General features: G+C 34.0%; 1 protein-coding gene and 1 long non-coding RNA gene across 9 annotated transcripts; both read right to left on the bottom strand.

The window, feature by feature from the left end:
- Nucleotides 1-477: 477 nt before the first annotated feature.
- LOC107796422 (uncharacterized) lies at nt 478-5,587 on the bottom strand. Its single transcript, XR_001650399.2, has 3 exons — nt 5,424-5,587; nt 4,882-4,944; nt 478-782 (listed from the first exon to the last, which is right to left on the bottom strand). It is a non-coding gene; the product is annotated as an uncharacterized LOC107796422 (long non-coding RNA).
- Nucleotides 5,588-18,851: 13,264 nt separating this feature from the next.
- Nucleotides 18,852-24,851, bottom strand: LOC107826186 (pentatricopeptide repeat-containing protein At5g66520-like). Of its 8 annotated transcripts, none has more exons than XM_075239684.1 (5): nt 24,249-24,792; nt 21,567-22,917; nt 19,660-19,746; nt 19,209-19,245; nt 18,852-19,036 (listed from the first exon to the last, which is right to left on the bottom strand). In XM_075239684.1, exons 1-2 carry the CDS (start codon nt 24,785-24,787, stop codon nt 22,086-22,088), a joined length of 1,371 nt encoding a protein of 456 aa, XP_075095785.1. In that variant the 5' UTR covers nt 24,788-24,792; the 3' UTR covers nt 18,852-19,036; nt 19,209-19,245; nt 19,660-19,746; nt 21,567-22,085. The 8 variants fall into 8 exon arrangements, with proteins under 8 accessions (XP_075095785.1, XP_075095786.1, XP_075095789.1 ...); XM_075239685.1 differs by having other exon boundaries at nt 21,620-22,917; XM_075239688.1 differs by having other exon boundaries at nt 21,703-22,917.
- Between the last annotated feature and the right edge of the window lie 2,196 nt (nt 24,852-27,047).

Here is a 27,047-nt window from a genome sequence, read left to right as displayed (position 1 = left end):
ATGTACCAAACATACTCAGGAACTGTGCTAAAGTCTCCTGAAGTCTAGGGGTAACAACAAGTGCTTCTGGTATCTGTCCCCCAACTGGAGTTACTGGAGGCTCCTCAACTGCTGCTCTGACAGGTGCTCTAGTCATGGTACGTGCCCTTCCTCGTCCTTTACCTCGGTCTCGGCCTCTTGCGACCCTAGCAGAATGCGCGGATGCCTGATCAGTTGACCCGGTAGCACGTGTCCTCACTATCTGTGAGAGAATAGAGATACAAAGGCTCAAATTCCAAATTCAACAAATTCTGCACGACAAGAATGAAAGAAGTGGAAATTTCCAAATAGTTTTGTAGCCTCTCGAAGATAAGTACAGACGTCTCCGTACTAATCCGCAAGACTCTACTAGACTCATTCGTGACTCGTAAAACCTATGAACCTAGAGCTCTGATATCAACTTGTCACGACCCAAAATTCCCACCACATGCGTTGTGATGGCACTTAGTCTCTAAGACTAGGTAAGCCAATTACAATTATATTTCAAGCCATTTTTTAAAATAGAAACTAACAATGAAAATAGTTGCAGACAACCTACCAAGACTGGTAATACTGAGTCACGAACTCTAGCTGAATACGTGAAATGATCTCAAGGATCGAATACTCAATACTCTTTGAATAATAATTAACAGTACAATAAAATGGAAAGACTCCAAGGAACTGCGACGACCAAGCAGCTCTACCTTGAATCCTTGCGATCCCACTCTACCTCTGTCCGAGTCCCACATCTCCAATACCTGGCTCTGCACAAAATGTGCAGAAGTGTAGTATGAGTACACCACAGTCGGTACCCAGTAAGCATCAAGACTAACCTTAGTGGAGTAGTGACGAGGTACAGTCAAGATACTCACTAGTCTAATAACCTGTGCAATATAGTATACATAAATAATAGCATACAAATAACAATGATGGCAACACTAATCAACCAGTGATATACACAGCAGGGCAACAAGAACACTATTAATACTACTCAACAAATAATGAATACAAGAACAACTAATTAATCAAGTCCTTCAAATATAAAAATTTCGCCTATATGCTTTTTCGAATAATAATCTTCAGGATATAATACTTTCCAATAAATATATTTCGAATATACTCCCTTCAGTAAATATATTTCAAATGTAATTCTTTTAAATAAATCTCTTTCAAATATAATTCCTTCAAATAAATATCTTCAAATATAATTCTTTCAAACAAAATATCTTCAAATATAATTCTTTCAAATAAATACCTTTCGAATAAAAGTCACCCTCTGACACAGCATTTCAAAATCATAAAATACGGGTCTCAGCCAACTTTCATATTTTCACGGCACCTCATGCCAATCTCTCTATCACAACCGCATGGACAACTTACATGCCAATATCATTATTATTTACTCACGGCACCTCGTGCCCGCATTTCATTTTATAATCCGCCTGGCAATAGCCACATGCTCCCATTTTCAACATAGATCAGACTATTATCAAGTTTACCGAAACAACAAGACAAAATGTACAAGATATAGAAATAAACACAAGGAAAATTACAACATTCACATGAAAATTACCAACGCAATAACCCCATATCATCACATATCATACCTAACAATAGCCACCCTTATCTCTCCTATAGCCACCCTTATCACTCCTATAATAGCCTTCCTTATCCCTCCGCCCTGACAATATCAATAGCCACCCTTATCGTTCCTATAGCCACCCTTATCTCTCTGCATAATAGCCACACTTATCACTCCACCCAGACAATATTCCAACACACGTAACCACAGTGAAATGCCACCTTTATACCCACATAATATCAACAATGAAATACGACCCTTATATCTTCATAATAATAACTCAAATCACACAACAATTTACACAGAATATTATCACGACAACACAACACAATCAATTCCTATCACAATTTACCCAACAACCACAACCTATTCCAATGATATAGTAAAATCAATAAATTTCTCAAAAATAGCCCAAGGCTCCACACAACATATATAAAATCTCAAAACAATCAACAAAGATAGAAAATACTCAGTATAGGGAAACGCCTTCATTAATCCAAATTCTTAATAATTATATTAACACTTAAGTTTAAACTTATTTTATTAATTATTTGCAGATGAAAAATGCATAATATAATTATTTTCAGGAAATATCAAATCAACAAACTCACGGAATTCACATAATATTCAAGTAATAATCACATCAGATTGTCATATAAAAACAAATTCAACAAACGAGAATTGAGGCATGGCAAATAGATGATTTAATAATTCCCAATAATTATCCAATTTTACTACACAAATAATGCCTAAGACTTTAACCCAATAAATTTTGCATATATAAGCCCGAGTACGTACTCGTCTCCTCGCGTACACGGCTTTTCACATTTCACAAATGGCACATAAGACTCGATGCCTAAGGGGTAATTCCCCCACTCAAGGTTAGGCAAAATACTTACCTTTTTGAAGTTATGCCGATATTCCAAAATCGCCTTCTTGCTTGAATTGACCTCCGAACAGCTCAAATCTATCCAAATTAATTGTATAACTTCATTAAAATTTATCGAAAATAATTTCGGATAATAAAATTTCGACTTAAAATTTTATTTTAAAAAGTCAACCAAAATCAACGCGGGGCTCGCCTCTCGTAACCCGACATAATTATTACAAAATCCAAACATTCATTCCGATATGAGTTCAACCATACCAATTTTATCAAATTCCGATAACAACTCGACCTCCAAATCTTAAATTTTCGTTCTTGAAAAGTTTTTCAAAAATCTTATTTTCTTCCATTTAAATCCGAATTAAACGATGAATATAACAATGGATTTATGATATATAATCATTTTCGGATATAGCACACTTACCCAAGTGAAAGTCGTGAAGAAATCCTCCAAAAACGCCCAAAACACTGAGCACCAAAATCTCAATCGAAAATGGCGAAATCACCATTTTTGGTCCTTAAATGTTTCTGCCCAGTTTTCGCATTTGCAGATTGATTCTGCGCTTCTGCGAGCTCGCTTTTGCAAGACAAATCTTGCATTTGCGAAGCACATTGTCCAGCTGAATAATCGCATTTGCGTTAGAATGTTTCGCTTTGCTTCTGCGTTCCAGTGATCGCATCTGCGATGTCGCAGGTGCCTAAACTTGTCCGCTTCTACGATGAGCTGCCAGCCCTCCCAATCTCGCTTCTACGATCAAGCTTCCGCAGAAGCGAAACTAACAGTTGTTGCCCAGCACAGCTTCAGCAACAGAAAACAAATTTCAACAGCTTCCCTTGTCCGAAATGCATTCCGTTAACCTTCTGAAATCCACCCGAGGACCTCAGGACCTTAACCAAATACACCATCATATCCCAAAATACAATACGAACTTAGTCGAGGCTTCAAACCACGCCAAACAACGCCGAAATTACGAATCGTGCATCGAATCGAATTATGAATTTTCAAATCTTTCAACTTCTATATTTTGCACCGAAATGTATCAAATCAATCCGGAATGACTTCAAATTTTGCACACAATTCATAAACGACGTAATGGAGCTGTTCCAATTTCCGGAATCGAAATCCGACCTAGTTATCAAAAATTCAACCTTCGGTCAAACGTTTCAAAAATTTTCTATTTTCTAACTTTCGCCAAAATTCGTCGAATTGTCCTACGGACTTTCAAATCCAAATTCGGACATACGCCTAAGTCTGAAATTATTATACGAAGCTATTGACATCATCAAAATTCTATTTCGGGGTCGTTTGCTCAAAAGTCAACTCTTTGGTCAACTCTTTCCATTTAAGCTTCAAAAAGGAGAATTGTTCTTTAAATTAAATTCCGAATATTTCGAAAACCAAACTCGACAATATACGTTGGTCATAATATATATTACGAAGCTGATCGAGACTTTAAGTCACTGAACGGAGCGTTAATTCTTAAAACGACAAGTCGGGTCGTTACAATATCTTTGACCAAAAGTCTTTTTGTAGGAGCTATATGTGCCAAACTCCCCATAAATTTTCTACTCAATGCATCAGCCACCACAATGGCTTTTCCAGGATGATACAAAAATAGAACAGTCATAGTCCTTGAGTAGTTCCATCCACCGACGCTGCCGAAGATTTAGATCTCTCTGCTGAAAGATATACTTCAGACTTTTATGGTCAGTATAAATCTCATAAGTTTCGCCGTATAGGTAATGCCTCCAAATATTTAGAGCAAATACCACTGCAGCCATCTCCAAATCATGTGTAGGATAGTTTTACTCGTGCTTTTTCAATTTTCTCGAAGCATAAGCTATAACGCGCCCATTTTGCATGAGAACACATCCTAATCCCACCCTCGATGTATCAGAGAACACCGTAAATCCTCAAGATCTCGCAAGAAGTCAAATATAACGGTAGTCCCTACTCGAGAAAAATCAGTAACGGTATGCTAATTCTACCTTCGAGGGTTATAACGATAATCGGTAATTACAAGGTGCACCAGGTCTAACGAACTCGTCGTTAGCTACGGGATCCTTCAAAGTCTACTCCCATTTATACTTATCTCTGTAATCTGTCTATACTCATAAGAAAATATTTTAAAATAATATAGGGCATTTCGGTTCTTATCAAATCATGTAATTTTATTTCGATAACTGTAAATTCAAGTAATGGTAAAACATATCTAGTGACAACAAGAATATTTAAAATAACAGTAATCATCTCAAATAACTATTTCGGTGTCATATCGAGTAAAAGACTTGTCTCACATGCAACTCAAAATATTCGGCAATATATTCATATTAAAAATTATGTGTAAATCATGCAAGTTATAAAAATACAAATTGCGGTAAGATTACTACTTACAGTACTCGTGTGAAATACCAAACTCGTCACCTCGAGCGATCCGTATGACTTTCTTCAATCAATCTATAACCACATCAATATCGATCTCGTGTTAATTGCCTCATTTAGGCTAAATTCATCACTAATTTAGAATACCCAATCCTCCGAATTTTATATTTGGCTCTTAATTCGTCGAATTATATTTATCCAATAATTCCTCTTATTCTACTTGAAATATCAAGATCCATTTCAGTATCCCAACTCACAGCTATAAAATTCCTTTGTAATCATTTTTTTCAATATCACTAATATTAGTAGCAATCATATTTGGTTACCAATCACTAACGAATCGGAAAAGTTTTTGAAGGAATATCCTTTTTTTAATGGTATATACACGAATATATAAGTTTGCAACCCCAAACATATAGTATATTCACCAATTCATGAAAAATTCCATGGACTCTATTATTTCATAAATATTAATTCTTCAACTAACTCTCAACCCCAACTCTATAGCCATGGAATTTATGAATCAAATCTATGAATTAAGTTTAGAAATTTACCTTCTTCTTCTCTGTTTAATTAGCTTTCTCTGTTGAATACTTGTAGTCCTCTTCAATGGCAGAAAACTAAAACCTCACGTTTCCTTTGATTCTCAAAAGTGGCTGACACGGATTTTTCTTTTTTTACTTTCTTTTTTTCTATTTCCTTGAATGCTTCTGCCGAAGCTTAATGGCTTCTAAGCCTAGGCTTTTGCCTTTTTGTGCCTCCCGTAATGGGCTTTGGCCCTAATCCCCCTTTTTGGTTTTTTGGTTTTCAATTAGTTTGCTAAAATAACCAATATGCCCTTTTCTTAAAAAAAATTACGAGATATTACACCAACACTCACATCAATAATAGAATTCAATTGTTAAGCCATTAACTGATTCATAATATAAAAGCAAAGCGGAATAGGTCATAACTTAAATATCAAATTGCATAAAACTCAGACAGGGTCCACACAAGACCAAAATTGTCTCATAAACTCTCCTAAAACACGGTTGTCACAACTAATCACAAGCATCTAATAAGAGTATAGAGATCTGAATTGAATAGAAGGTCTGCCCGAAAATGACGAAGATACAAAGACAAATATAAAGAGTAGGGAAGAGGGACTCCATGTGCCGCAAATCATATCAAGTAAGCAGCTTATCACGAAATTTCCTAAAGGCACTCCTACTCTGCTAGGTGAATACCTCCAAAACGAGTCGTCTTAGAATCTGCACAAAAATGTATAGAAGTGTAATATGAGTACAAAACCACGGTATTCAATAAGTATCTAATCTAACATCAAAGAAGTAGTTGCAAGCAGTCAATAGTCGGACGTACTAACATTTTAATCCTCCGATTTTGTGTGCTTTCATTTCTGAATTTGAATGCACTCAATTTATGTAGCGGTGAAGTGACAAATATTTTTACTCAAAATCGGATGGATCGAGGTATTCTAAGAAACAATGTATCTTTAGTTACAACTTAATGTCTCCAAGATATATAATTGAAATGCTACTGAGTTTCTATTCTTGTCTTTTTTCCTTAACTTTTATTATAGTAATATTTTGTGGTACTATATAATCATTTGAATTCTTCTATGTCTTGGGCTAAAAAATATAAAGTGCATGAATAAAAGTGAGTGTGGGCGTTGTTCCTGAAAGTCGCCATGCATATATATCTCAACGTTTTACCCAAATAATAATTTTGACAATGAAAATGTCATATGGACATTCTAAGGGATGAATCAAGAAAACATATGTACGAGAGAAGTTATATGATTTTAACAGTAACAAATTCTCCAAGTCATTACCCAAGAAGAAAGTAACAATCAGGTTCTAACTTTAAAAGCATGAAGTTCATAATTAAAAAACTAAATATTAAAATATCTTTCTTTTATTTACCTAGATAATATCTGAAGAGTTGCCACCATTTTATGTGACTGATATAGATGTCTCTTATGCTTCTACCACATCCGTAGTATATTCAAATTCTGTATTTTCACAAGTCACTTTTTAACTTCTTTCACTATTTCTTCACTTTATGAAAAGACATGCTTTCATTTTCTAAGTACACATCTTCATGACTAAAGTCAAAAAATTACATTGCCTCTTATATTGTTGTTTTATCTACGATCGATCAGTATGGTAACCTTATTGGGTTCATCCACTGATGAAATATCTGCAAAGCTTGTACGCATGTGTTTTTTAAATACAATTATTGAACTTTTTCCGAATTTGTTTATCAGATATTTTAATATTCATTTACGTGCTCTTTTAAATTTTGTGGTCATAGTGCATGTTTGACGTGCTCTTCTCATTTTCAAATGTTTGCTTTCTTTAACTTTGATCTATTTGCACTTCTATTTTGGTTTGTTTCAAAGTTTCTCCAGTCGCGTTTCACTTTATTATGAAATCTGCAATATTATATTTTTTTTAGTTTACCTTTATTCTTTATTTGCTTATCGCTCTATCTGTGTGTTAATTTTTATGTTCTTTTATGTTGATTTATTGGTCGATTTTGTACAACAAAAGGAGTAGCTGACAAGTTTAATCATCTTGTGGAGTTCTAGAAAAGTGTTGACGTCATAGATGGCAGTCTAAATAATTTCTCAAAATTAAGAGTTCCGACACTTCTGTGCCATACTTTTTGTTTTGTGGAAATACATTCTCCCACGAGTTATTCAATCTTTTTTTCTTCGATATGTGGATTAATTTCGCATGAAAACAAATCTCATAAGAGAGAATACATGAGTCGGGAATCAGGATTGAAGATATAGACTCATTAATCATTAAATATCAAGAAAATATTCTTTGAATTTACATAGTAAATACAAGATCAAGTTTAGTTTCTGCTACTGCAACAATCTGCATCCTATAAATATTTCCTTGTTGAATTTAAGTTGTCTTTATCTGAGTTCCATTTAGTTAAACAAATAAACTGGGAGAGAAAGAAGAGCTCCTTGATATGATAACTATATTGAGAAAAAAGGACCATGATCATTTGACGAAGATATCAAGCTCTCGAATCTTATTGATAAAATATGATATCAAGTAATTTTTAATAGTACATAGGCATACTTGGACTTTTTGTCATAATTATATCTTACTTGATTACTTACATTTCATTTACTAGATAAAGAATGACTCATTACACAATTCAACCTTTCATAATCAGTAATAAAATTTGAACTCTAGCCAACACTTATCTACGTATAAATATGTGTATATGGTGAAGTTAAGATTTTGACATTGAATGTACATCAAACTATAAAAAGGAGGTTTGACATTTAGAAAAGAGATTGGTCTTGAGAAGATAATTATGTTGAGGCAGAAATAATATTTGTGATCGCTGAAGGTTATAGAGAAGATAAAATTGATCAAAGAATATTGCTTCCTGCATTGCCTATTGGAGCAATCAAACCTCAAAACAGGGATATACCAAAGTTTAATTGAAAGTGTGCAATAGAGACAAAGTTGATTGGAGAATATGCCTTTTGACTTTGTTCATCAAATGTCTTAAGGTTAGGCGATAATGCGGGTTTTTGGTATATTTAAAATTTTAATTTATAACTAACTTAAATATTTTTTCGAATATGCATGTATATTATTAACTATTTTTGGCATATATGTTATTTACTAATTTGTGTATTCTATGACTCGGTATACACGTGCAATGCATGTGCGGAGAAACTAGTAATCATAAGAGGCATAAACAACATATGGGAAGTGAGCGGAGAAGTTATACCTCATTTTCTTTACCTTCACACTCAGATTGATGTTTTCTCTGATGAAAACTAGAGAAGCAAAATCAGAAGGCAGTGATAAAAGCACAAGCAAGTCACCCAAGTAAAAGGATCTTGTATCTGATCACTATGGTAAGACATCGCAATCAAACAGTACTTTCTAGATGAAACACAAAAATAACAATATGGCAACAACGAGGACCATTTTGGTATTGTTGTTCGACATTTCTTTTACCCTTATGACATGCTTTTTAAGTAAATCTTCTATTTTTATCTTTAACTCTGTGCCCTATGAATTAGTGTTATGTAAAAATGAAACGGAAGGAATATCAATTTAGAATGCAATGAGACTATAATTGGTCGTTGATACTGGTGCTTTATAATATGTCTATGCCAAGGAAGGATCGGAACTTCTCTTCGTTAATTCGTTATTACTTTGAGAATTCAGTTTATATTTGAGAATATGCTACTCCATGTTCCATTTTCAAAAACCAGTCCACATCCAGAAGAAAGGCTATAATACTTGTCGCGCCCCATTTTTTCGTGAAAGCGGGCTTCGACATGTGACAACTCTTTTAAAATGGGTATTAAAAGAGAAGAGTCGTCACCTAACAATTTTTAAGGTGCGTTAGGGGCACCTATTTACAAGTAACTCTGTTTGACTAGTCAACGCCACCAAAGATCGGGTAAGGGCTCAAAGTACCTTGGAGAGAAGGTGTTAGGCACTCTTCGAAATCCACAACTGTGGGTCCAGGACAAATTTTAAACTAAGTGGGATGAATGAAAACTAAATTGCAAGTTAATAATTTATATTAAATGATGTGAGTCGTCTATTAATTATTCTAAGTGAGATAGGCATGAAAAAGGAGAAAGAACAACTTCTAGCAATAGGTAAAAGAAAGGAAGTTTTGTATAAAATGAATCGCACATAAAGCTGTATGAGAATAGTCATTTAAAAAATATATTAAGGGGTAAGAGGAAATTTGGGCGAAAGCGAAAACGAGTTTTTATTACTAATAAAAATAACCTTTACATAGAAACAATACAGATTCAAGTAATAGTATAAAACTATTGGATACAAAAAGTAAAGCGTAACTAATCCAGCAACAAACATGAATATGAATAAATAGAGTATGGCATGATTATTTAGTAAAAGGGGAGCCTAAGTTTTTACACCTAATGGATCAACTCCCGTGCAAAGCTTGCTAAGACTTTTATAGCCAAAAGTGTAATGGCTATTCAGGCAATTTGTGTATCATGTCTGCTACCCTCATTACTATCTTTAAGTTGTTAACCTAAAAGCGCACTAATCAATTCTAAATCACGTCTTAATTCAAAACTACCCATCCCTTCCTATAGTCCATGAGGCTTTGGACACTATTCTAAAGAGATGGTTCTAGACTTAAGAAAAATCTCATGTTTCTATTTCTATTCTTATTAGCATCACATAAAAGGAGCACATTGGGACTTACACAAGTAACACATAAGGCAAGTAAGGGCTCATGTTGGCCTCCGAATTAATTAAGTAATTGTTAATGTAGTAAAAAATGGTCAAGTGTACTCTAAAATATGATAAGTCTTCTTGAATAATACCCATGATATAAGCATACATATAAAGAAGTGATTAGATCTAAAGAAGTAAAAAATATGAAGCAAACGTTGGGCTAAATTAAAACGAATTTCTGAATTAATTAAAAGGAACAGAAAAAAAAGTGAAGGCTTAGAAGCTTCGGTCAAAGACAAATGACAGTCTTTATCTTTTAAAGTGAGCCCAACATACTAGTAAGAAAACGTTACTAAGGACTAAGACACCACAAAAAGCTCAAATGCAAAAGCTATCCAATTTAACGTGTTAACATGTTTTCAAGAAGAAATGAAAGCAAATAACAGCAGGTAATCACATAGAACACAAGCATGAAATATCCCTTATCCCAAGTAGCCCCATTTCACTATTACATTCAGTTATTACATGCTATCTGAATAGAGCTTATAACTAGAGCCTAGGAAATTAACTAACTGAACTTCAAACTTTGGCAGACTTCTCGTAGACTCTTATGAGCTTTCCTAATCCCCCTTCTGAAGAGTTGAACTTTGGCCAAAACTATCAAGTCTAGGCCCCTGCAACCGAACAGAAGCAACAAACGCACAAAGAAAGCAGACAACTTGGACTATTTTCCAAAGAAACAACTTTGTTATTATTAGTTAAAGCATTATCTTCTAAACACATAATCTATAGGTGAATATGTCCAAGTTAAACCAAGTCAAGGAAAAAAACAACACTAGAAACTTCAAATTTGACACAGAAGCATGAATGAATGGCGTAGGTCCTAAAAATATGATATTTAAGTGATTGAATTGAACTCAAACATCCCAGCTTGTAGTATTCAATAGCAAATAAGTTTTGTTAAGCATAAAGTCATGATATAAAAATGATCAAAATCCTAATAACATGGTAGCTATTTAGGATAAGTCTAACAGTGAGAAAATAGGCAAATACAAGTCATGACTTTCAAGCAAGAAAAATCCTGGAGTTCATTGTTAAGCATTGAAATCCCAAGCATTAGACATCAAGCTAACTTCCTTAGGTCTAGACAATGGTTATTAGGTGATCGACATGATCACACTATCTCATTCAAGGATATTGCAAGACGTGATGTCAATTCAAATTCATATAGTTAGACCTAAGAGGTGACTTCTAATGTATAGCGAATCAGAGAACCATACGGGAGGCACAACACATAGCGATTAAGTGACGTACCTGGTTATTAACTTGGCATGCTCGAAATGGAATGTCGCACAACATTCAGCATGTCCAAGTGCAAATACAACGCGCAAATAGAATAAAATACATGAAAATTTTAAGAGAGCAGAGGACAAAAAAACTAGTCTATTCTACCATATAATTAACACATAAAGAAATTATGATGCGTCGTTCAGGGAACTAACCAGTTGGAGAGCGGAATAACAATATAATATGAAGATTAAAAATCCAGTAACTTCAACAGCAACAAATAAGCCAGATACTCTCCAAAGTATGCAGTAATACGTGCGAAAATTCAAACAGCAATAAGGAGAAACCAATACTCGAACTCGATACATCCAGATTGTATCAAACTAATTAAAAAAACCAAGCCTTGCCTTGGCTTATGGTCGGCAAAGCATAGAAGTAGCGAAAAGAAAAAAAAACTAGCAGTGAAGCAGAGGTCAAAGCAGTGATCAAAAGCCAGTTCTCTGAAGCGTGTAATTGTGAGCTATATACAGATGTAAGGTATGGAAGTATAATATGTGAGTTGCAGCGATAAACAGAGTTGCAGCGATAAACAGAGCCTCTTCCCCTCTAAACCCCCCTAAAACCATCCGTATTTATAATTGAATCCTTTATAGCCGTTACGGTCTCCAATTGAGCTATCAAAATCAGACCCAAACAATCACGGTAGAATTGGAGTCATAGCAATCAAAGGGGATTGGGGTTTCCATTTGAAAAATTAATCGTAGCAGAGTAAAGTCCATCCAAATAAAAGATTTTCACTACTAAAAGATCAAAATAGTATTAAAAATATAGAAGAATTAGAGCTCTTACCTCATATCCTGTTCAAGTTCATCTAATTAATTTGAACCTACGGATGTTGAGATGGAAAGAAGAACATGCAAACCTTCAATTACGATAGTGATTTCAACTAAAATTGAAGCTAAAATCACGGCTCCCAATCACAATTTCTTTACAGATTTGAAGAGGAAAAGAATTAAGGAAAGAAAATTTTAAAAAAAAAGGAAAGAAAAGAGAAAAATAAAGAAAGAAAGCAAATCAAAGAATTGGGGAAAGGTGTTGGCGAGTTGCTGGCGCAATTGAATTTTAGGAATTGGAAAAGTTATCAGTTTAGAGGCTAAAGGAATTCGGCTTAATTGATTTTGGGGTTAGGTGTAAGGTTGATAATTGAGCTACTATTAAATTAAAATGACATAATAATAAAGTAATTAGGAATTAGTAAATAAAGAATAAAATACAAGAAGTTAAAAAAATAAATAATATTTTATATAAATATTTGAACAAGCTAAAGAATAAATTGTAAATGCTTTTATATTTTAAAAGCTGCTACTATGTAGTAAAAACAAATTATAAAAGATGTAACAATAACAATAACAACAACAATAACAACAACAACAACAACAAGAATAATAATAACAACAACAACAACAACAACAACAACAACAACAACAACAACAACAATAATAATAATAATAATAAAGTTGTAGTACTTGTTATAATATATAAAAAAAATGCTTATAAATATTATTATGACTCTTAAATAAAATAGTAGCTCATTAGCATAATATGGAGTAAGGATAGACAAAATTGGGTGTCAACAATACTTACAGGTTAACGTCGGACACAATTTCTCCAATTAGGTGAGTTGCTCTACGTAGGACCAAATCCTGATTACCCAAGTTCAATTTGTCATTAGTAGCAAAGTTGACAAGAGAGCTGAGATGTTTTATGGCATTCTATCTTGACTTTTGCCTAATGCAGGACCTTCACACTCAGAAGGTGAAGGGGTTTGGTGGAATGGACGAAGATCTGTATCATTGGCACTCAAAGAATAAAGAGTCACCATCACTTGTTCCTTCAGTAGCCCTGACAGTATATGATGAGGAAGAGCTATGGCACAAGAGGCTTGAACATATATCTGGGAGGATATTAAGACGACTTTCTTTAGTTAAAAGTAACATGATAATAGGTCTTGTACTGTATGCCCTCTGGCTAAGAAGACAAGAATTCCTTTTTCTATAAGTCACAGTAGAGCTACAAAGCCTTTTGACTTAGTACATGCAGATGTTTGGGGTCCTTATAGGGTCCCCACTTTTGATAGTTATAGATATTTTCTTACTTTGGTGGATGATCGTAGTAGAATGGTATGGGTGTTTCTTCTACATTTGAAGAGTGATGTTAGTACTGTCCTTAAGAAATTCTTATCGCTTGTACAAACTCAGTTTAATGCATCAATAAAGGTTTTTAGATGTGATAATGGCACTGAGTTCTTTAATTCTTTCTGCATAGCTTTATTTAGTAATGCAGGGATCATACATCAGAGTTCATGTGTTCACACACCCCAACAAAATGGGATCGTTGAGAGGAAGCACATACATATCCTTCGGGCAAGGTTACCTTTGAGATTTTGGGGTATCTGTGCTATCAATGTTGTGTGCCTCATTAATAGGATACCATCTCCAGTTTTGGACAACAAGTCACCTTTTGAAATTTTCTATAGGAACTTGAATCACCTGGGAGTCATAGGCAGCATGTCCTATGCTACTATTACTGGTGCTAGTGGAGACAAATTTGGACCCAGAGCTGAAGCAGCAGTGCACATGGGGTATTTTAGTACATAAAGGGATACAAAATCTATAGCCTCTCACACAAGGTCTTCTTCATATGCAAAGATGTCGTTTTTAAGGAGGATGTTTTTCCTTTCAAATCATCTCAGACATCATATGCATACAGGATTCCTTCTTGTCCTGCACATGTGACACATGTGGACCTATATTCAGTTCCACCATCTACTCAGGATGGTTCTCCTGCTCAGGTGCCCAGTTTTGATCAAGGACCATTCCTTGATCAACCAGGTTCACTTGTCCATGGACCTCGTACTGGTATGCATGCCACTATTGAAGCCACCAGTCATGTGCTCCCATCAACTGGACCTCCCTTACAGTCCAGAGGCTCTGCAGCAGGACATTCTTCACTTACTAGCTCTCATGTTGTTCCTTCTTCATAGCCCAGAAGGACTGCTAGAACTTTCAAACCTCCTGGATGGTTGAATGATTTTGTGCATGGTCCCCTGCCTAGTGAACACACATCATCCTTATGCATATACACTCTGTCTCACTACATGTCCTACATATCTCTTTCAGTTTTTTACCTTGACTCCATCTGCATTTATTCTGTCATCAAAGAACTTGACTCTTATTCAGAGGCTCTACAGGATGAACATTGATGAAGTAGGAGATTCAAGCCTTACTTGACAATCAAAATTGGTCCTTGGTGGACTTACCTACTGGTAAGAGGGCCATAGGTTGTAAATGAGTATACAAGGTAAAGTATAATGTCAAGAGAGAGGTAGAGAGATATAAGGCTCGTTTGGTGGTAAAAGGATATAGACAACATGAGGGGTTGGACTACCAGGAGACTTTTTCTCCTGTGGTGAAGATGGTCACAGTTAGAGTTGTTCTGTCCATGACAGCCATGTATGGTTAGAACTTTACCAGATGGACGTCTTCAATGCCTTTTTGCAAAGGGATTTGATGGAGGATGTATACATGGTGCAGCCTCCAGGTTTTGCTAGCCAGGGGGAGTTGTCTAAGGTGTGTAAATTATAAAAGTCCTTATATGGACTGGAGCACGCATCCAGACAGTGAAATTTGAGGTTGTCTGAGGCTCTTCTGAGTTCTGGCTTCTCCCAGAGTCACTACGACTAATATCTTTTCACTAAGAAAGTTGATGGACATACTGTGATTATCCTTGTGTATGTGGATGATCTTTTGATCACTGGTTCTTCTGATTCTCTTATTCAGGACACTAAGGCCTTACTTCATCATCATTTCAAGATCAAGGACCTGGGGGAGATTGGTCTTGAAATAGCTAGAAGTAAGGCTAGGATTTCTGTTTGTCAAAGGAAGATTGCTTTGGATTTAATTTCAGAACTAGGATTAGCAGGATCCAAACTTGTAAGCACACCATTGAAGGTCAATCAGAGACTCACAAGTGCGGCATATGACAAAGGGCTTGCAGTTGATGCTACCGAGATAGATGAGACACCGGAAGATGCCACAAGCTATCACAAATTGGTGGGCAAGCTTTTATATCTCACAATAACTAGGCCTGGCATAGCCTATACAGTACAAAACTTGAGCCAATTCATGCACTCACCCAAGAAGTCACACATGGAGGCAGCCCTAAGGGTGGTCAAGTCCCTTAAAAATGCACTTGGCTTAGGAATTTTACTATCCTCTAGAATGTCTAATGAGCTGATAGTGTTCTGTGATGCTGATTGGGCTACTTGTCCCATGACAAGGAATCAATAAGTGGTTTTGTTGTTAAGATTGGAGACTCTTTACTTTCATGGAAATCAAAGAAACATAGTACTATATCAAGAAGTTCAGCAGAAGCTGAGTACAAAAGCATGGGAACAACAATTGCAAAAGTAGTTTGGCTAGTGGGACTGTTTGGAGAACTGAATTTGCAAATTCAACTGCCAGTGAAGTTGTTTTATGATAGTAAAACAGCCCTTCAGATTGCGGCCAATCCAATTTATCATGAACGAACAATGCACATAGAGATTAACTGTCATTTCATTAGAGAGAAGATACTAAAGGGGTTGATAGAAATAGCACATGTGAAGTCAGAGTTGCAGTTGGCAGTCTTTCTAACTAAAGGCCTTGGTCGAACACATCTTGAATTTTTGTTGTCCAAGCTAGGAGTGTTCAACTTGTTTACACCACATAGCTTGAGGGCGAGTGTTGAGGGGAGTTGAGTTGTTGACGAGCTAGCAAGTTAGTTAGTTGGTTTGTGTTAGGAATAGTAATTAAGAAGTTAGTTATTTTTGTATTAAAAAATATACAGTGTATTGTGAAGATAATGAAAACATTTTCCAATTTTCTAGAAGTTTCTCTCTGTTTTATTCGTCTCTCTTCTTCGTTCCTCTCCATTAACAGAGCATTTGAGCTCTTAACACTAAGGAATCATGAAGTACTTTATTTCCATTTATTTTATTTTAAAAGTTTTTTATTAGTACAAACATGACAAAGAACCATGGATGCGGCGGTGACAGATATTAATGGATGGCATACCTCTATCGTTAATTAGAGGTATCGAGTTTGAGTTGTAAGAATAAAAAAATTCCTGATAGAGAATACTTTTCTTTTATTGAGTCACATAGGATGTGCATTCGTATTAGTTTTGCCAGTGATACGGTTATAACAAAAATTTAAAAATTTAAAAACAAGCGTGACAATAGAAATACTAGGAAAATGTTACGTGCGAACTTTTGTTTTTTCTTCTCTTTGTTTGAGAGTAAAATATTTCTGAAACACATATACAATTGTTTCTCAAAAGTTTGTTCTTGAAAAATCACTGAAATCAGATCTAAAGCACATTGTAAGCCTCCAAAAAGCTGTTCTTTCCACCTCATTAAGCTCAAACTTGCACGTTAAGTTCATGCACAATCAAATCCACGAGAATTTAATACATGCATTCAATATATATGAGTTAGATGAGTATATAGTTTTAATATAAAAGTAATAATAGTGTTACTATCAAACAACAGTTCATTATTTTTACTTGAATTTATAGTTTGATGCAATTATCGAAGCATTAATTATGTACTACAAAACAACCATGAAAAGTAATTAAAGAAAGAATTGTCATTGATATAATATTGCAGAGCTAATTAAGCTAAGTACTTGAGCTGGACGTGTATGTTATATTGGTGAAAGGAGTGAAATTCCTTTTCCCCTTACTGTCTAAAGCAATGTTTAATTTGCCTTTTATTTACCAATTTCCAATTTATGTGATTTTTTAAAAGTATAATGTTTTAATTTGTTTTCTCAACTTTAGTATTATCTATAATACAAATAATTAATGACATATTTTATTCAAGTTACGACTTACGATATTCAAGAGAAATTGCTAAAAAATTTCATAAAAACACTATAGAATTTGTTAATACTATTATTAATCTTTAATAAAAGTGCTTTTTCTGAAATATACTTTTTCTCTCCACAACGTAAACACCGGAAAACTTTTTCTATGGAAGTGTCATTCGAAAAATAAGTCGTTTATTTTCCTTTATATGTCAAACACATTTAATTAACTTTTTATCTTTTTAATTCTTCAGCAATTTGAACCACATATTTTAAATAGATGTTCCCTTCTTTTCCCCTATTCTATCCAACCTCCGAAAATATTTTGCCACGAAATGTTAGAATCTTTTGTGCTATATTGGTACCTAGACTATCAGGAACCTTAGTAATTCAATTGGTCGGCTATCTAAACTTTTATCTTATTGAGGAGGATTTGATTTTTCACCTTATAATCCCCTCCCTATTTCCCTTTCCCCACTGCCATATGTATAGTAAAAATTTTAAAAAATAAATAAAATAAAATAAGAAGAAAAGACCCTCTCATACACATGTAATTAACAAGCCAGGATTAAAATAGATCCTTATGATAGTACTACAGAAGAAATAGTCTCATAACTTTTATATCAACGAACGCTGTCATACTTTTAGAGTGACAAGAGATGCCTTTGTAATCAGGGGCGGATCCAGCCCTTCGGTATCGGATTCAGATGAATCCAGTACTTTTGTCGCGGAGTATAAATTTATGTATAAAATTCGTTACAATTGCAACGAATAGTAGATGTGAATCCATAACTTTAAAAAGATAATGGATTAAATGCTAAAATTCTTAAAGGTTGAACCCATAGAATTTAAATCATGGATCCGTCTCTGCCTTTGTTATTAGAGATTTAGACAAATAGAAGTTGCAGCTTGCAAGAAAATGTCATCTTTGTTGTGGTTACTCGACATGATATGTTATTTTATGATTTGCGGAAATTTCCTTAGTTTATTTACGTCACATTCGCTTGTTGAAGTGGACCTTATTTATTGCAAACCATATATCTCATGCTCTTTCCTAAACCTATAGACATACTCTTCAAGAGACATTCCACATTGGTGTCTCTTGTGTTTGATTGTATCACGATCCCAAATTCCACTAAAGGTTGTGATAACATTTAACTATAATATTTAACCCGCTTGCTAGGCAAGTCAGCACTCACATAATAACAGAATCCAACTGTTAAGCCATTAACTGATTCATAATATAAAAGCAAAGCGGAATAAGTCATAACTCAAATATCAAATGTGCATAAAGCTCAAACAGGATCCGCACAAGACCAAAAATGTCTCATAAACTCTCCCAAAATACGGGTGTCACACTTACCCCAAGCGGTGTCACATGACACCGCTTCGTCAATTTTTTTTACCAAATATATATATGTTAGGTAATAAGAAAAATAAAAATATGCGGTAAAAATATAAAAAATGGCATCGCTTATCGTTATAGTTATTTATTCATTTGCTCACTTTTTTAAATGATGACACCGCTTATAAAATTTCTTGTGTACACCACTGACTCACAACTAGTCACAAGCATCTAATAAGAGTACAAGATACCAATTGAATACAAGGTCTGTTCAAAAATAATAAGATACAAAGATAGATATAAAGAATAGGGAAGATGGACTCCATGTGTTGCGGATCGTATCAAGTAAGCAGCTCACCACGAAGTTTCCTAAAAGCACTCCTACTCTGCTGGGTGAATACCTCCAAAGCCAGTTTTATAATCTGCACAAAATATATATAAATGTAATATATGAGTATAAAAACACGGTACTCAATATGCATCTAATCTAACCCCGAAGAATAGTTTTGAGCAGTCGATAGTCGGACCTACTAACAGCTTAATAATCATAAGAGGCATAAACAATATTTGGGAAGTGAGTGGAGAAGTTAATACCTCATTTTCTTTACCTTCACACTCAGATTGATGTTTTCTATGATGAAAACGAGAGAGAAGCAAATTCAGAAGGCAGTGATAAAAGCACAAGCAAGTCACCCAAGTAAAAGAATTTTTTTACCCCTATGACATGTTGTTTTAGTCACAGAAATGTAATGACATATTTAAAATCATAAGTTTCAAAATCCTCTATTTCTATCTTTAACTCCGTGCCCTATAAAATAGTGTTACGTAAAATGAAACGGAGGGAATATCAATTTAGAATGCAATGAGACTATAGCTGGTCGTTGATACTAGTGCTTTATAATATGTCTATGCCAAGGAAAGATCGGAATATCTATTCGTTAATTCGTTATTACTTTGAGAATTCAGTTTATATTTGAGCAAATGCTACTCCATGTTCCATTTTCAAAAACCAGTCCATATACAGAAGAAAGGTTATAATACTTACAGGTAAACGTAGTACAAAATTTCTCCAATTAGGTGAGTGATCTACATCCAGATAAGGAACTCAGTGGTGGAAAGAGAACCTTAATTCCTGCAAAAGAAACTCATGAACCATTTAGGAACGTCAGACGCCTGTATCAATCAATCTCCAACATCTACTTATCTCTGCCAAAACAAACGACAAACAATGATGTAATGTATCTCATACAGCTAAAACTTAATACAGATTGGAGACAAATGAACCAGCATAGCAAATAGTAAAAGAACTGAATTTACAACAACAACAAACCCAGTTTGATCCCATAAATGGGGTTTGGGGAGGGTAATGTGTACGCAGACCTTACCCCTACCTCATAGAGATAGAGAGGTTGTTTCCGATAGACCCTCGACTCAAGGAACAATGAAGATAAAGCAACCAAGTAGCAGAGAATATTAGCAATAATGTAACATGGTAACGGGCGTGAATGTCACGATATGCATAATAAAGAACCATAAATAGGAAATTACAAAAGTAGTCCAGGAAACTATAACAAAAAAATTGTCTCTAAGACAATAATCATGTAAGCGGAAAAGGTAAAGCATATAAAAGGGTGCTTTAGAAAGAAGTTAAGAAAATAAAGATTTAATCAGTCAATTCAGTTATCGTACACATAATATCCCCCAAGGGTAGACAAGACTTCATAAATCAAAAATAAAAGGTCTTATAATCTAAGAAAAATTATCCTCTACAAAGATTAGACTAAAATATTGCATGATGCGAGCAAAATCCATCAGTTTTTAGGAGTCAACAAAAATGCAGTCAACAATCCAAGGATAAAATCAAAATAAATCAATAAACCGAAGCAAGCTTTGTGACACTTCTTCAAATACAAATATTAAATATCTACAAAAGTTAACATAGATTGCAGATTTCTCGGCACATATTTAATTGTTCAAGGAATTCAACAAACTATAAAACAGGGGAGTAAGCTGTTCTATACGAAGATCATCTATTTAAGAAATCTGTAAGCATCAATTCAACTGTCATGGGCTAGTGTGATAATAAAGAAGATATTTATGTGAAGATTAGCTTAATCATACTAAAATCATAGAATGTGAATGACATAGATGATTAACATATAATGAGTATACAGAGCATCCCCCTTTCCTGATGGCTTGAAGTCAAGCTTTACACAACACTACACATGCAAATGGCTGTCTAAGTGATGCATATTGGAACGTGCAGAGCGTTCAGAGAAATACTTTAAAAGTAGATAACTTGTGAAAAGGAGTTATATCAACCCAAATAAATTTTTCTAGTTTGAGTAATTAAACTACCAAAGCTTCACTTTCCAAATATTACATACAACAAAAATATACCAGCATGACATGCAGAGGCGAATGCAGTCTTTTGGTTATGGGTTCATCTCAACTCAAAACTTTCGACATGGAATATAATTATATACGTAAAAACCTACTAAAATATCAACAAGTTTAGATCTGAACCCATCATTTTAACAGTACAACGAGTTTAGTGCAAGGTTAAACCCATTAAGCTTAAATTCTGGATCCGCCTTTGATGACATGTTCACTCCTTGATTGTCCTTCATTTTAGAGGTTCTAGGAGAGGACGTAGTTCCAGCATGACATGAAAGTTTTAAAGTTCAGTGACAATCGGCTAGACCAAAGTAACGACATACATTAAAGAAAGTTTAAGCTTGCATGACTCTTGACACTCAAAAAGCTTTTTCAATTTGTTTCCCCGTGTCGTCAGCCCAAGACAGAGCAACACCTCATAGTTTTTAACCAGAGTTGCATCCCATGCAAAGGTGTCATTTAGGTTAACCCCATCTTCTGAATAGCATTCTAATATAGTATCTTCACCACCTTGTTTGAAAAGACAATAGTTTAAGGAGACAACAAATTGTTTACCAGTATCGAAAAGCTTGAGCTCGAATAGGATAGAATGGATATAGGAGACTCACAGCCAATCACAACTAGGTTGGGATAGAGGTATAGTTGATTGTCATAATGTAATTCGAGGAGGATGACAACTTGTGTCTCTGACCTGACATAAACAGCCTCTTTCCTTCCAGGACTCCCATTTCATAATTAGTCCAGATCACAACTTGCCCTCTTTCAAATTTACCAATTATGTGGAGTTCCTCTCAAAAATTATCTCCCATGAGCCTCAGGATGAATATAATTTTCATCTTTTTCAGTGGTTTCCAATTACGCAAAAATGTTAGATTACCAGAATACCAGTATAACTCTATTCCCAATGGTCAAAGCACTAGCTCCTCTAAAGTTGTGTGTCAGCCTGATGGCATCATCAAAAAAGAAAGAACTCATTTTCCTCCACCATAGCTTATTTACTGGAATGTAGCAGTGACTCGGATCCGAATCACTCCTCTTTTATTGGCATAAACCAGAATACCGTCGCCAGATCCTTCAAATGCTGTCCTCTGAAGAACCACCAAGCAGCTGCACCCAACTACTACCAGGATGTTTCTTTATCCCTTTCACTTTCATCGCTGATCTTAGGCTGTTTGCATCATTGCAATTAAAAAGAAAAGACAAATTGGAAGCAAGTACATAGTTTGATCCGAGTTCAGGCTCTATTTTGAGCAGAATATCTCTTATATTTTCGTCTGCACAAGGAACACGACCATGATGCTTACAAGCACTAATGAAACTCCTAAGTATCACAGAATTTGGCTCTATAGGCATGCTCTTTATAAGATCATAAGCTTCTTCTAATTCTCCAGCACGTCCAAACATATCCACCATGCATCCATAGTGTTCCATAGTTGGCCTGATGTTGTAAATACTTACCATTTTATGAAAATATTTACGGCCCAAATCAACAAGGCCTTTATGACTACAAGCACATAGAATCGCAGAAAATGACAAGCTGTCCGGTCTAAAGCCAACTTCTTCCATGCAGGTAAACAAGGATACAGCTTCTTCTCCATGGCCATTATCGGCAAGGCCAGAAATCATGATGGTCCAGGTCTGCAGATTTCTGTCAGCCATTGAATTGAAGATGTGGAAAGCCTGCTCTATATGCCCGCATTTTGCATACATTCCCAGGAGGGCTGTTTCCAGTTCAACATGTAGTTCAATACCACTGGTGACAATGTGCGAGTGAATACATCTCCCTAATCTGATATTCAGGACATGAGTACATGCTCCAAGCAAGCTGACCAAAGTGATGGAATTTGGCTGTTCATTTGCTAGCTTCATGCTTTGAAACAGGAGCAGAGCATCTGAAGGCAAGTTACTGAGGCATCCAGGAAAAAGCTGATTATTATGATTTTGAAAAGCAGGACATAAAGCAAAATACCTCAGTTTAAAAGTTAAACAGGAGAAGAAAGCAGCAAGACAGTCATATTATCAGATATCCAACATCAAGGAGATGGAAAAGTAGCAAATATTCATTCACGTGCCAAAATAAAGGGGTCGGATACAGAAAACCATTAAATTGGTCCACTAAATGATTTGGAAACAAAAACCACTATTTCAGCTTCTATTACTTCTACAAAAGCAGAATTGGTCCACATTTGTTTAAGAGAACCATAAATACTTTGGGCGCCAAATTTCTGAATGATGGAAATAAAATTACATTATTCATGGAAACTGACACCTATTATGCGTCAGCAGTCAGACCTAGCAAAACAAGTTTAGCCCTTAGAAGTTTCTCATAAGATGATACTTAAACTTGTTTTCGGGAAGTAGTAAACTTGAGGCACTCGAAAATTTACCCAAAGCTTGTATTTTTGTTCTGTGCTCACCCACATTACAACGATCATCTCACTTTGATTTATCACATCACCACAACTCTTTGAGTACTACCAAATACCTTCCACAAATATCTATAGCAGCGACACATAGTCTTGACACACTTTCAGGGGTATCCACAAAACATAACAAGAAGCCCGATTCCGGACTAATATACAGATATATGAAATATGTTTAGGAGGAGAAAGAAGAAAAATCTGAAAATAAATAAATACATAACACAATAAAAAGCCCGATCCAAAGCAATATGCAGAAATATTTTTTTACCACAGTATGTAGAAGAACTATTTGAGTAAGAGAATAAGAACAAACTAAAATCTAAGAATAAAATATACACATACACTCTAAGCTTCATTTTATATGATAATGTTTGAGTATAACAGAGTTTATTAGAAAGAAATAAGACTTTTCACAAATAAGCTAAATATATCACAAGCCCATATCCTAAACATCTAGTTGTGTTCAACACGCCATAACAATCCTATGTGAACATTAGCGGCGGATCAAGGATTTGAACTTTATGGGTTTTGAAATCTAGTACAACAACCTGAACTGCTAGTAGGATTCTGAATTTGATTTTTGTATATATTTAATGAATTTCTAAACACATATATAGGGTTGTGGACCCAAGCTACTGGGTTGTGCCACCCATATCTTAAAGCCTATCTCCGCCCTTAGGGAGCATGTCATTAAGGACAAACTAAAGATTATTAAGATTAAGAACTTCCTAATACAAAAAGGTTTCAATCTTCTTGAGATGGTCTACGAAGAATGAGGCAATAACAGATCTTACTGAAAAAGAATATCGCGTACCAATGAACATAAGCGGCTATCATAGAACTCCAAGAAACTATATCCCTCTCAAGCATTTCATCAAACACTCGCCGAGCATATCCGATCGCACCAAATACCGCATACATTCTCAAAAGGGTATTGTTCACATGTATGTCCGAACTGAAACCGGACTTGAAAGCCATTGAATGCAACGACCCACCAGTTCCAATCATCAAACAATGCCCACAAGATTTTAGCACGACAGGTAATGTGAATTTATCTTGTTTTAATTCCATTTTTTGAAGCTGGTTAAAGAGCTTCACGGACTCAATTTTCGTGGAGCTTTTTGAATATGCTCTCATCAGTGTGTTCCAAGCGAAGATTGGTGGAGTAATTGGAGAATTATCGAAGATTGTGCGAGAAAATTGGAGAGATATTGAAGATGAGAAGGATATGAACTGGGAAAGACGATATTCGTCGTGATCAAGAGCTATTTTGATTATTAGAGAATGAAGTTGGAGAAGATGGAGAGTCGTTTTGGACCGTTGGAAAAGTGCGTCAATTTGGTGGGAAATCATTTCTAAGCATTCTAGTTGATGACTAGAAGTGTTCTAATGGCAAGTTATATATATTATTATTAAAGTATAAGCCTAGAAAAAGTCACATGGCATAAGTAGCTAATAATTAGTTATTTAGTTAATAATTAATTATTGATTATTATTTTTAAATTTAAATTATTTTTATATCTATATATTATTAAAAGGAGAAGAAAAAACTCTCTCTTTAAGCCAAGCTGCATCATAAAAAAAAAAAAGCAACATGAAATAAGTAGTTAATAATTAGTTATTTAGTTAATAATTAGTTATTGGTTATTATTTTTAAATTTAAATATCTATAAATCTATATTTATATCTATATCTATATTCTATATTCTATATTCTATATATTATTAAAGGAGAGGAAAAAGCCCTCTCCTTAAGCCAAGTGGCATCATAAAAAGAAGTCGCATGGCATAAGTAGTTAATAATTAGTTATTTTATTAAAAGGAGAGAAAAAAGCCCTCTCCTTAAGCCAAGTAGCATCAGAAAAAAATAAAACAACATGTCATAAGTAGTTAATAATTAGTTATTGGTTATTGTTTTTGAATTTAAATATCTATAAATCTATATCTATATCTATATTCTATATTCTATATATATACTATTAAAAGGAGAGGAAAGCCAAGTGGCATCATAAAAAAAAAAAGCCACATGGCATAAGTAGTTAATAATTAGTTATTTAGTTAATAATTAATTATTGGTTATTGTTTTTAAATTTAAATATCTATAAAATAATAAAATAAAATATTTTATAATAAAAAACAAAAAAATAAACTGTCCATTCAAATTGGAGAGTAGTTTCAAGTTGGACACTATAAATTATTTTAAAATAAAAAACTAAAATTACAAAAAATAAAAAACCGCGGCATCATAAAAAAAATTCACATGGCATAAGTAGTTAATAATTAGTTATTTGGGGAGTAGTTTCAAGTTGGAGTTTTAAAGTTATTTTAAAATTAAAAACCGAAAAATTTAAAAACAAAAAATAAGAAAAAATTAAATTATCTACAATAAAAAAACGAAAATATTAATAATAAAAAACAATTACCTATTCATGTTGGGGAATAGTTTCAAGTTGGAGTTGTAAATTATTTTAAAATAAAAAATGAAAATAAAGAAATAAAAAATTGCCAATTCAAATTGGGTTGTGGTTTCAATTTGGAGTTTTAAAATTATTTTAAAATAAAAAACGAAAATAAAGAAATAAAATATTGCCAATTTAAATTGGGGAGTAGTTTCTTTCTAATATAGTAGTCTTTATATATATACACACACACAAAAAAAAGAAGTAAATAATTATATGATGCCAAGTGGTATAACCATGAGACGCCAAGTATAGATTTTTAGGATAAAGCTCCAACAAAGTTGGTGTTTTAAAAATATTTTAAATAAAAAACGAAATTGAAAAAAATAAAAAATAAAAAATTCAAATTTGGGAGTAGTTTCAAGTTGGAGGTTGTGAGGAGGCACCCCTTCTCCCAAAGTTACGGGGTTATTTTGTCGAGTTCCTTAGAGAGAGTTGTCTCGCGCCCCTAGGTATTCTCTACCTACCCACCTATGTCGATTTAAGACAAAATAAACTACCTTTCTAACTAAAAAATCTTTTAAATTTTAAATTTTGAATTAATTGGTTACTCCATTTGAATTAATAAATATAGATTTCTTATAATTAGCTATAATAAATATCGAAAAATAATTACCCATTCAAATTGGGGAGTAGTTTCAAGTTGGAGTTTTAAAAATATATTAAAATAAAAAAACAAATGAAAAGGTAAAATTAGCTATAATAAAAACGGAAATATATAAATAAAAGAAATACTCATTCAAATTGGGGAGTAGTTTCAAGTTGGAGTTTTAAAATTATTTTAAAATTAAAAAACAAAAATAAAGAAATAAAAAAACTTTCAATTCAAATGAAAAATACAAAAAGTCAAGTGGAATTGTTAAGATAAAATATTTATCAAGTGGCATTCAAACTAGGGAGTAGTTTCAAGTTGTTGTTTTAAAATTATTTTAAAATTAAAAAATAAAAAATAAGAAAAAATTAAACTAGCTACAGTAAAAAAATGAAAATATTATAAAATAAAAACAAAACAAAAACTACCTATTCAAGTCGGAGAATAGTTTTGGTTACTCCCTTTCTAACAAAAAAACCTTTGAATTTTAAATTTTGAATTAATTGGTTACTCTATTTAAATTAATAAATAAAGATATCTCATAATTAGCTATAATAAAAAAA

Source organism: Nicotiana tabacum, chromosome 19 (genome assembly GCF_000715075.1).
Source record: "Nicotiana tabacum cultivar K326 chromosome 19, ASM71507v2, whole genome shotgun sequence".
In the NCBI taxonomy this organism is placed as follows: Eukaryota; Viridiplantae; Streptophyta; class Magnoliopsida; order Solanales; family Solanaceae; genus Nicotiana; species Nicotiana tabacum.
This window is presented reverse-complemented; position numbering and strand designations above follow the sequence as displayed.